Source organism: Myxine glutinosa, chromosome 2 (genome assembly GCF_964187855.1).
Source record: "Myxine glutinosa chromosome 2, kmMyxGlut1.1, whole genome shotgun sequence".
NCBI lineage: Eukaryota > Metazoa > Chordata > Myxini > Myxiniformes > Myxinidae > Myxine > Myxine glutinosa.
The window spans coordinates 145766795-145778978 of NC_136262.1; the positions used below are offsets into that span (position 1 = coordinate 145766795).

Genomic DNA, 12184 nt, shown 5'->3' on the forward strand with positions numbered 1-12184 from the left:
CCGGTGAAGGGCACAACCTGTGAAACAATGATGGGTCTTAATATGCACAATGTGTGGTACAATGAGTGGTTTCAAACAATACGATAATGTGAAATATATACAAGGTGTGCTTTCCAATGGCATACCCTGTGTGACCTATAATGTGGTTTTCATCACGATGCACAATGTGCAGTACAATTAGTGGTTTAAAATAATGATTGGTACAATGAGTGGTTTAACACAATGTGTGGTTTTAAACAATGTGTGGGACAGGGTGGTTTAAAACTACGAGTGCTACAATCAAGTCGTTTTAAATAGTGAGTGTTTAAACACAACGTGCAGTACAATTAGTGTTTCTTTTTTAATGTCTGATACAATTAGTGGTTTCAAACAATGTGTGGTTTCAAACAATGTGTGGTTTCAAACAATGTGTGGTTTCAAACAATGTGTGGTTTCAAACAATGTGTGGTTTCAAACAATGTGTGGTTTCAAACAATGTGTGGTTTCAAACAAAGTGTGGTTTCAAACAATGTGTGGTTTCAAACAATGTGTGGTTTCAAACAATGTGTGGTTTCAAACAATGTGTGGTTTCAAACAATGTGTGGTTTCAAACAATGTGTGGTTTCAAACAATGTGTGGTTTCAAACAATGTGTGGTTTCAAACAATGTGTGGTTTCAAACAATGTGTGGTTTCAAACAATGTGTGGTTTCAAACAAAGTGTGGTTTCAAACAATGTGTGGTTTCAAACAATGTGTGGTTTCAAACAATGTGTGGTTTCAAACAATGTGTGGTTTCAAACAAAGTGTGGTTTCAAACAATGTGTGGTTTCAAACAATGTGTGGTTTCAAACAACGTGCGGTTTCAAACAACGTGCGGTTTAAAAAAACGTGCGGTTTTAAAAAACGTGTGGTTTCAAACAACGTGCGGATTCAAACAACGTGTCGTTTCAAACAACGTGTCGTTTCAAACAACGTGTGGTTTCAAACAACGTGTCGTTTCAAACAACGTGTCGTTTCAAACAACGTGTCGTTTCAAACAACGTGTCGTTTCAAACAACGTGTCGTTTCAAACAAAGTGTGGTTTCAAACAATGTGTGGTTTCAAACAATGTGTGGTTTCAAACAATGTGTGGTTTCAAACAATGTGTGGTTTCAAACAATGTGTGGTTTCAAACAATGTGTGGTTTCAAACAACGTGTCGTTTCAAACAACGTGTCGTTTCAAACAACGTGTCGTTTCAAACAACGTGACGTTTCAAACTACATGTGGTTTCAAACAACGTGTCGTTTCAAACTACATGTGGTTTCAAACAACGTGTGGTTTCAAACAACGTGTGGTTTCAAACATTGTGTGGTTTGAAACAATGTGTGGTTTAAAACAATGTGCGGTTCCAGGGACTGTGCGGTTTCAGAGAATGTGCGGTTTCAGAGAATGTGCGGTTTCAGAGAATGTGCGGTTTCAGGGAACGTGCGGTTTCAGAGAACGTGCGGTTTCAGGGAACGTGCGGTTTCAGGGAACGTGCGGTTTCAGGGAACGTGCGGTTTCAGGGAACGTGCGGTTTCAGGGAACGTGCGGTTTCAGGGAACGTGCGGTTTCAGGGAACGTGCGGTTTCAGGGAACGTGCGGTTTCAGGGAACGTGCGGTTTCAGGGAACGTGCGGTTTCAGGGAATGTGCGGTTTCAGGCAATGTGCGGTTTCAGGGAAGGTGCGGTTTCAGGGAAGGTGCGGTTTCAGGGAAGGTGCGGTTTCAGGGAATGTGCGGTTTCAGGGAATGTGTGGTTTTAAACAGTGTGCGGTTTTAAACAGTGTGTGGTTTTAAACAACGTGTGGTTTTAAACAACGTGTGGTTTTAAACAAGGTGTGGTTTTAAACAACGTGTGGTTTTAAACAACATGTGGTGTTAAACAACGTTCGGTTTTAAACAATGGGTGTTTTTAAACAATGGGTGTTTTTAAACAATGTGTGTTTTTAAACAACGTGCAGTATCAAACAATGTGCAGTTTCAAACAGTGTGTGGTTTCAAACAATGTGCGGTTTCAAACAACGTGCGGTTTCAAACAACGTGCGGTTTCAAACAACGTGCGGTTTCAAACAACGTGCGGTTTCAAACAACGTGCGGTTTCAAACAACGTGCGGTTTCAAACAACGTGCGGTTTCAAACAACGTTGGTTTCAAACAACGTGCAGTTCCAAACAACGTGCGGTTCCAAACAACGTGCGGTTCCAAACAACGTGCGGTTTCAAACAATGTGCTGTTTCAGGGAATGTGCTGTTTTAGGGAATGTGTGGTTTCAGGGAATGTGTGGTTTCAGGGAATGTGCAGTTTCAAAGAATGTATGGTTTCAGGGAATGTGCGGTTTCAAACAATGTGTGGTTTCAAAAAATGTGCGGTTTCAAACAAAGTGCTGTTATCGTTAATGTGTGGTTTCAGGGAATGTGCGGTTTCAGGGAATGTGCGGTTTCAGGGAATGTGCAGTTTCAGGGAATGTGTGGTTTTAAACAATGTGCGGTTTTAACCAATGTGTGGTTTTAAACAAAGTGTGGTTTTAAACAACGTGTGGTTTTAAACAACGTGTGGTTTTAAACAACGTGTGGTTTTAAACAACGTGTGGTTTTAGACAACGTGAGTTTAAACAACGTGTGGTTTTAAACAATGTGTTTTTAAACAACGTGTGGTTTTGCACGACGTGTGGTTTTAAACAATGTGGTTTTAAAGAACATGTGTTTTTAAACAACGTGTGTTTTTAAACAACGTGTGTTTTTAAACAACGTGTGGTTTTAAACAACATGTGGTTTTAAACAACGTGTAGTTTTAAACAACGTGTGGGTTTAAACAACGTGTGGTTTTAAACAACGTGTGGTTTTAAACAACGTGTGGTTTTAAACAACGTGTGGTTTTAAACAACGTGCAGTTTTAAACAATGTGCAGTTTCAACCAATGTGCTGTTTTAGGGAATGTGTGGTTTCAGGGAATGTGCGGTTTCAGGGAATGTGCGGTTTCCGGGAATGTGCGGTTTCAGGGAATGTGCGGTTTCAGGGAATGTGCGGTTTCAGGGAATGTGCGGTTTCAGGGAATGTGCGGTTTCAGGGAATGTGCGGTTTCAGGGAATGTGCGGTTTCAGGGAATGTGCGGTTTCAGGGAATGTGCGGTTTCAGGGAATGTGCAGTTTCAGGGAATGTGCGGTTTCAAACAATGTGTGGTTTTAAAAAATGTGCGGTTTCAAACAATGTGCTGTTTTCGGTAATGTGTGGTTTCAGGGAATGTGCGGTTTCAGGGAATGTGCGGTTTCAGGGAATGTGCGGTTTCAGGGAATGTGCGGTTTCAGGGAATGTGCGGTTTCAGGGAATGTGCGGTTTCAGGGAATGTGCGGTTTCAGGGAATGTGCAGTTTCAAACAATGTGCGGTTTCAAACAATGTGCGGTTTCAAACAATGTGCGGTTTCAAACAATGTGCGATTTTAAACAATGTGCGGTTTTAAACAATGTGCGGTTTTAAACAACGTGTGGTTTTAAACAACGTGTGGTTTTAAACAACGTGTGGTTTTAAACAACATGTCGTTTTAAACAACGTGTGGGTTTAAACAATGTGTGTTTTTAAACAATGTGTTTTTAAACAATGTGCGGTTTCAAACAATGTGCTGTTTCAGGGAATGTGCTGTTTTAGGGAATGTGTGGTTTCAGGGAATGTGCAGTTTCAAGGAATGTACGGTTTCAGGGAATGTGCGGTTTCAAACAATGTGTGGTTTCAAAAAATGTGCGGTTTCAAACAATGTGCTGTTTTCCTTAATGTGTGGTTTCAGGGAATGTGCGGTTTCAGGGAATGTGCGGTTTCAGGGAATGTGCGGTTTCAGGGAATGTGCGGTTTCAGGGAATGTGCGGTTTCAGGGAATGTGCGGTTTCAGGGAATGTGTGGTTTTAAACAATGTGCAGTTTTAACCAACGTGTGGTTTTAAACAAAGTGTGGTTTTAAACAACGTGTGGTTTTACACAACGTGTGGGTTTAAACAATGTGTGGTTTTAAACAATGTGTTTTTAAACAATGTGTGTTTTTAAACAACGTGTGTTTTTAAACAACGTGTGGTTTTAAACAACGTGTGGTTTTAAACAACGTGTGGTTTTAAACAACGTGTGGTTTTGAACAATGTGTAGTTTTAAACAACGTGTGGGTTTAAACAACGTGTGGTTTTAAACAACGTGTGGTTTTAAACAACGTGTGGTTTTAAACAACGTGCGGTTTTAAACAATGTGCGGTTTCAAACAACGTGCTGTTTTGGGGAATGTGTGGTTGCAGGGAATGTGCAGTTTCAGGGAATGTGCGGTTTCAGGGAATGTGTGGTTTCAGGGAATGTGCGGTTTCAAACAATGTGTGGTTTCAAAAAATGTGCGGTTTCAAACAATGTGCTGTTTTCAGTAATGTGTGGTTTCAGGGAATGTGCGGTTTCAGGGAATGTGCTGTTTCAAACAATGTGCGGTTTCAAACAATGTGCGGTTTTAAACAATGTGCGGTTTTAACCAATGTGTGGTTTTAAACAACGTGTGGTTTTAAACAACGTGTGGTTTTAAACAACGTGTGGTTTTAAACAACGTGTGGTTTTAAACAAAGTGTGGTTTTAAACAAAGTGTGGTTTTAAACAACGTGTGGTTTTAAACAACGTGTGGGTTTAAACAACGTGTGGTTTTAAACAACGTGCGGTTTTAAACAATGTGCGGTTTCAAACAATGTGCTGTTTTAGGGAATGTGTGGTTTCAGGGAATGTGCAGTTTCAAGGAATGTACGGTTTCAGGGAATGTGCGGTTTCAGGGACGGTGCGGTTTCAGGGAATGTGCGGTTTCAAACAATGTGTGGTTTCAAAAAATGTGCGGTTTCAAACAATGTGCTGTTTTCAGTAATGTGTGGTTTCAGGGAATGTGCGGTTTCAGGGAATGTGCGATTTCAAACAATGTGCGGTTTCAAACAAGGTGCGGTTTCAAACAATGTGCGGTTTTAAACAATGTGCGGTTTTAACCAACGTGTGGTTTTAAACAACGTGTGGTTTTAAACGTGTGTTTTTAAACAACGTGTGGTTTTAAACAACGTGTGGTTTTAAACAACGTGTGGTTTTAAACAACGTGTGGTTTTAAACAACGAGTGGGTTTAAACAACGAGTGGGTTTAAACAATGTGTGGTTTTAAACAACGTGTGGTTTTAAACAACATGTGGTTTTAAACAACGTTCGGTTTTAAACATTGTGTGGTTTTATACAATTTTTTTAACATTGTGTGGTTTAAAACAATTTTTTAAACAATGTGTAATTTTAAACAACGTGTGGTTTTCAACAATGTGTGGTTTTAAACAATGTGTGGTTTTAAACAACGTGTGGTTTTCAACAATGTGTGGTTTTCAACAATGTGTGGTTTTAAACAATGTGTGGTTTTAAACAATGTGTGGTTTTAAACAATGTGTGGTTTTAAACAATGTGTGGTTATAAACAATGTGTGGTTATAAACAACGTGTGATTTTCAATAATGTGCGGTTTTAAACAATGTGTGGTTTTAAACAATGTGTGGTTATAAACAACGTGTGATTTTCAACAATGTGTGGTTTTAAACAATGTGCGGTTTTAAACAATGTGCGGTTTTAAACAATGTGTGGTTATAAACGTGTGATTTTAAACAATGTGTGGGTTTAAACAACGTGTGGTTTTAAACAACGTGTGGTTTTAAACAATGTGTGGTTTTAAACAGCGTGTGGTTATAAACAACGTGTGATTTTCAACAACGTGCGGTTTTAAACAATGTGCGGTTTTAAACAATGTGCAGGTTTAAACAATGTGTGGTTATAAACGTGTGATTTTAAACAATGTGTGGTTTTAAACAACGTGTGGTTTTAAACAATGTGTGGTTTTAAACAACGTGTGGTTATAAACAACGTGTGATTTTCAACAACGTACGGTTTTAAACAATGTGCGGTTTTAAACAATGTGTGGTTATAAACGTGTGATTTTAAACAATGAGTGGGTTTAAACAACGTGTGGTTTTAAACAACGTGTGGTTTTAAACAATGTGTGGTTTTCAACAATGTGCGGTTTCAAACAATGCCATGAAAGCCACACAGTGATACGAGAATCTAAGCAGAGACATTCGCACGGTAAATTAAAACGCGATCACTTTGCGACGCATTTTTCCTGCAAATCGCAGCTGTTTTCAGACCTCATTTCACGTGGTTAAATTCCGAGCATCAAAGGTTATAACCGCTTTAACCGCATTAACCGCGGAGGCGAAACGGCGAATCGAAGAACAAACTTTCCGGAGCGGAAATTCCAACCAACTCGAGTTTTAAAAGTTATTAACAACGGGCCCCAGAACGGGCATAGCGACCGCGTTCTCAGCTCATCGACTCTCGAGTTACCTGTAGTGGAAATAGGTAATTAACGTCTCCACGAGGTCTCCAAAACGTCCATACGAAGGTTTCTTTACACGCGGAACGTCGTCCGAAAACGTGTCGGGGCGACCAGGAGATCCGAGGGTACAGAGTACAGAGTGCAGGTATACAGGTAAGCTATGTGAGGTATATAGGGGTGTCAGGGTTAGGGTAGGGACAAAACCGAACCGACCAGTTTGAACCCCAATCGAGATCAATCAAAGCAAAGGACGCAGGTCAGAGCTACATGCATCGTCATAGTGTGAAGACCCCGGTGGGGAAAAATGGGCGCAAGACGGCGCGGCTCGGGTGTCGGACAAGAGGAAAGAGGAGCTCACGCTGTTGATGATGGACGACATGGTCGAGAAGTTTGGGCGACGAGGTCGGAGGAAGCGCTTAAGGAGGTGGCGGCCCTCGTCGCGCGGCCATCGGGTGGACCCGCTCACCGGAGGCCGCCGCGCACTCGCCCGACCTGTGGCGTGTGAAAAAGAAAGGGAGAGTTCGTTCGTTCGCTCTGACTCACTCAAGCCTCCGTCCCGACCGCCGCCTCTCCATCTCTCCGCTCCAGATCAATAGACCATTCTTCCCGCGCACTCCGCGGCCTCTGGGGGCCTGATTACCCCAGAAGCCATGGGCTGGCGGGGCTCAAGCCAACAGCAGCAAGTTTCGCGCTCGTTCTATCCTCGCTTCGTGTGCCCAGTCGGTTTGATCGTGTTCCCGCCGAGGCCCGAGACTCTGAGTCCCACAAATTACTCCGCACTCACTCACACTCTCACACACTCGCACACACACTCCCTCCCTCCCTCTCAGCTCCCTTGCACACCAAGCTGGAGCGGCAACGATTGTTTTTTTTTTCTTTCCTCATCCACCTAGCTCCTTCGCCCTCCTCCTTCTCCCCCTTTGCCCCCCTCCACTATAAGTTATGAGCACGTTACGGCCGCCACATGCCTGGGGTCTTAGCAAGAGCAACTCGAGGAACGAACGTCATGTCGGCCTGAAATCCCGAAATGAGTTCGAATCGAAAAGGAATCTTCGTGGTGACACCAACCGAGGACAGAGCGGGAAACTTGCTAAACTACCCCGAGAAAGAGGGGTCTGCACCCCCTCGATATCACCAGAAGAAAAAAGGGGATTGCACCCCCTCAATATTAGAGGGGAAAAAGGGGTCTGCACCCACTCGATATCACCAGAAGGAAAAAGGGGACTGCACCCCCTCAATATTAGAGGGGAAAAAGGGGTCTGCACCCCCTCGATATCACCAGAAGAAAAAAGGGGTCTGCACCTCCTCGATATTACCAGAGGGCAAAAGGGGTATGCACCCCCTCTATATTACCAGAGTGCAAAAGGAGTCTGCACCCCCTCGATATCACCAGAGGGCAAAAGGGGTATGCACCCCCTCTATATTACCAGAGTGCAAAAGGGGTATGCACCCCCTCTATATTACCAGAGTGCAAAAGGGGTATGCACCCCCTCTATATTACCAGAGTGCAAAAGGGGTATGCACCCCCTCTATATTACCAGAGTGCAAAAGGGGTCTGCACCCACCCCCTCGATATTACCAGAGGGCAAAAGGAGTCTGCAGCCCCTCGATATAACCAGAAGAAAAAAGGGGTCTGCACCCCCTCGATATTACCAGAGGGGAGAAAGGGGTCTGCACCCCCTCGATATTACCAGAGGGGAGAAAGGGGTCTGCACCCCCTCGATATCACCAGAAGAAAAAAGGGGTCTGCACCTCCTCGATATTACCAGAGGGCAAAAGGGGTATGCACCCCCTCTATATTACCAGAGTGCAAAAGGAGTCTGCACCCCCTCGATATCACCAGAGGAAAAAAGGGATCTGCACCCCCTCGATATTAGCAGAGGAAAAAAGGGGTCTGCACCCCCTCGATATTACCAGAGGGCAAAAGGAGTCTGCACCCCCTCGATATTACCAGAGGGCAAAAGGAGTCTGCAGCCCCTCGATATAACCAGAAGAAAAAAGGGGTCTGCACCCCCTCGATATTACCAGAGGAAAAAAGGGGTCTGCACCCCCTCGATATTACCAGAGGGCAAAAGGAGTCTGCACCCCCTCGATATCACCAGACGGGACAAAGGGGTATGCACCCCCTCGATATCACCAGAGGGGACAAAGGGGTCTGCACCCCCTCGATATTACCAGAGGAAAAAAGGGGTCTGCAACCCCTCGATATCACCAGAGGGGAGAAAGGGGCCTGCACCCTCTCGATATTGCCAGAGGAAAAAAGGGGTCTGCACCACCTCGATATTACCAGAGGGCAAAAGGGGTCTGCACCCCCTCGATATCACCAGAATAAAAAAAGGGGTCTGCACCTCGTCGATATTACCAGAGCGAAAAATGGGTCTGCACCCCTCAATATCACCAGAGCGAAAAAGGGGTCTGCACCCCTCAATATCACCAAAGGGGAAAAAGGGTCTGCACCCCCTCGATATCACCAGAGCGAAAAAGGGGTCTGCACCCCTCAATATCACCAAAGGGGAAAAAAGGGTCTGCACCCCCTCGATATCACCAGAGAGGGGAGCTTCAATAAATCGATTAATTAACTAACTAACCGCGTGGTGCGCAAAGCATCACTAATCACTAATCATGACAAGCCCCCGTCAGACCCCTTAACTCCCAGGCTAAACCCCCAGAAGACCCCGTAACCCCCAGTTCACGTCTTCATGACAAGACCCCGTAACCCCCAGTTCACGTCTTCATGACAAGCCCCCGTAACCCCAGCTCGCGTATTCATGAGAAGCCCCGGTCAGACCCCGTAACCCCCAGGCTAAACCCCCCTCAGACCCCGTAACCCCCAGGCTAAACCCCCCTCAGACCCCGTAACCCCCACGCTAAACCCCCCCTCAGACCCCGTAACCCCCAGGCCCAGCCCCCTACACGGTTACCCGTGCACACCACGTTGATGAGCTCATCAGGCGGGTTCATGAGAGCACTTAATGGCGTTAAGAGGCCGATAATCTGGGCCAGGAGAGAGGCGTGACAGGTAAGGTGCGCCGGGGGACATCACCGCGCCCGGTGCGAGCGAGTGGGCGAGGCCGAGCAACGTCTGCCAACGCTATTACGAGCGAAAGGTTAATTGACAAAACATCAACCGTTACCCTGCGTGACGGATCGTCTCCAACGGCGGCATTGTCATTCATATTCCTCGTCGGTGCGGAGAGAGCCTCCTAATGCGGTGCGGGACCAGCGCAGCACCTTTCGGTGCGCTCCGCCCGATTCATAGGCCGACGGGGTGTCACGTGCGGACGCACCTGCAAACATTGCTTTACGGGAGCACGGGTGACGGTCGCGAGCACAGGTGACGCGCCGGTAGCGAAGCTCGGTTAAAGGGGGCGGGGCCGCTTCGGAGAGCTCGCCACAAAGGCGCGAAAACGCGCGTTCCTAATGATGGGCGCGCGCGTCGCCCATCGGGCAGGATTCCCTGCAGCTGCTGCTCAGCTGAGTCAGTGCGATTGCGCGAAGTTGATGTGCAAATCAAGTCGAGGCTCAGTGCGTGTTAATCCTCCTTTATGTAACCGCGGGACTTCTCTTACCAACGCGGAATGGTGAAACAAATGACATAACATCGATGCGTGCGCCAATCATGGGATTAAAGGGGGTCGAGGTCGGAAATTCGGACACGACTCGCTGAGCCCCTCGAGCCCCCCCCCCCCTCCCATGGACCCCGTCGCAATTAAATAAATAATCCGGCGCGGGAAATGGTGCTGGTGCGAGTTGGGAGGTGCGCGCCGGAATTCCGAGACGCGCGCGAACTCGGACCCGCCGACGTCGCAGAGCCCGAGACCGCAGCTGGACCGCCCCGGGGTGATCCCGACGCGGACTTCGACACGCTTCGGACAGCTGTGCGCGATCGGCGATGGTCGCGCCGCGCCCCCGATAAATCTTCCAGCTGCGGACGAGACGCGCCGAACGGATTTCCCCGCTAGACTCTCCCGATGCAACCCCTTCGCTCGGGTTCCCACAAACACCCCCACGACCCCCAAAACACCCCCGCGACCCCCCTGGGGCGCACCCCTTCGCTCGGGTTCCCACAAACACCCCACGACCCCCAAAACACCCCCGCGACCCCCCTGGGCGCACCCCTTCGCTCGCGTTCCCACAAACACCCCCACGACCCCCAAAACACCCCCGCGACCCCCTGGGCGCACCCCTTCGCTCGCGTTCCCACAAACACCCCCGCGACCCCCTGGGCGCACCCCTTCGCTCGCGTTCCCACAGGCACAAACACCCCCACGACCCCCAAAACACCCCCGCGACCCCCTGGGCGCACCCCTTCGCTCGGGTTCCCACAAACACCCCCGCGACCCCCTGGGGCGAACCCCTTCCCACCCCGTGCCGCGGGGAAGCAAAGCGCGCGCCGCTCCCTCCTCGTGCACGGAATCCCGTGCCCCGTCTCGCCGTGCGGCACAGCACGAGCCGCGAGACCACATATCTGCCTCGTGGACACCTGTACAAATATTATGTCCTTTATTCCTCAATGGTTGTCTGATAAACTACGCCGCTGTTATTCTCGTGTCAAATGGACATTTCGAGTGCGGGGGCGAAAATAATAATAATAATAATAATAATAGTAATAATAATATAAATAACGGAACAAAAGTCCGATTCGTGCGGAGACCAACATGACGTCACTCTTGCCTCTGAAGAAGCTTTATTTGTTTAGAGTTTGTGCCAACAGATCCACCATCGCCCTCCGACTCTGCTTGTCCAAGCCCAAGTTCCTGTCTCCGCGGGTCCACGAGACACTTTTGTTTTTCTTTCAAGAACCACAATGGTGCGAGGTGGTGCGAGCGAACTTGGGCTGGACACTCAGGTGGTGCGAGCACCGGGGCCTGCACTGTCGCCAGTGGCGGCTCAACCTGCAACGTGGCGGCGGCCGAGAAGTAGCCTCGGCCTATATAGGAGGGAGAGCAGAGCAGAGGAGGGGAGGGAGGGGAGGAGAGGGGAGAGCAGAGCAGGGGAGGGGAGAGCAGAGCAGGGGAGGGGAGAGCAGAGCAGAGGAGGGGAGGGGAGAGCAGAGGAGGGGAGGGGAGAGCAGAGCAGAGGAGGGGAGGGGGAGAGCAGAGCAGAGGAGGGGAGGGGAGAGCAGAGGAGGGGAGGGGAGAGCAGAGCAGAGGAGGGGAGGGGAGAGCAGAGCAGAGGGGGGGAGGGAGAGCAGAGCAGAGGGGGGGAGGGGAGAGCAGAGCAGAGGGGGGAGGGGAGAGCAGAGCAGAGGGGGGGAGGGGAGAGCAGAGCAGAGGGGGGGAGGGGAGAGCAGAGCAGAGGGGGGAGGGGAGAGCAGAGCAGAGGAGGGGAGGGGAGAGCAGAGCAGAGGAGGGGAGGGGAGAGCAGAGCAGAGGAGGGGAGGGGAGAGCAGAGCAGAGGAGGGGAGGGGAGAGCAGAGCAGAGGAGGGGAGGGGAGAGCAGAGCAGAGGAGGGGAGGGGAGAGCAGAGCAGAGGAGGGGAGAGCAGAGGAGGGGAGGGAGAGCAGAGGAGGGGAGGGGAGAGCAGAGGAGGGGAGGGGAGAGGAGGGGAGAAGAGCAGAGGAGGGAGAAGAGCAGAGGAGGGGAGGGGAGGGAGAGCAGAGGAGGAGAAGAGCAGAGGAGGGGAGAGCAGAGGAGGGGAGAAGAGCAGAGGAGGGGAGGGGAGGGGAGAGGGGAGGGGAGGGGAGAGGAGGGGAGGGTGAGAGGAGGGGAGGGGAGAGGAGGGGAGAGGAGGGGAGGGGAGGGGAGGGAGGGGAGGGGAGGGGAGGGGAGGGAGAGGAGGGGAGGGGAGGGGAGAGGAGGGGAGGGGAGGGGAGAGGAGGGGAGGG

General features: G+C 49.0%; 1 protein-coding gene across 3 annotated transcripts in view; it reads right to left on the bottom strand.

The window, feature by feature from the left end:
* The window catches only part of LOC137426818 (zinc finger protein basonuclin-2), a 378991-nt gene that overhangs the window by 139939 nt on the left and 226868 nt on the right, over window positions 1-12184 (bottom strand). Inside the window, exon 1 of one of the 3 annotated variants that reach the window (XM_078771784.1) lies at window positions 6716-7157. The exons of the other annotated variants lie outside the window; for them this stretch is intronic. Within the exon in view, the coding sequence (XP_078627910.1) occupies window positions 6716-6736 (21 nt within the window). The 5' untranslated portion in view covers window positions 6737-7157. Of the gene's footprint in view, window positions 1-6715; window positions 7158-12184 lie in introns of those variants that run through there. 3 annotated transcript variants of the gene reach the window in all.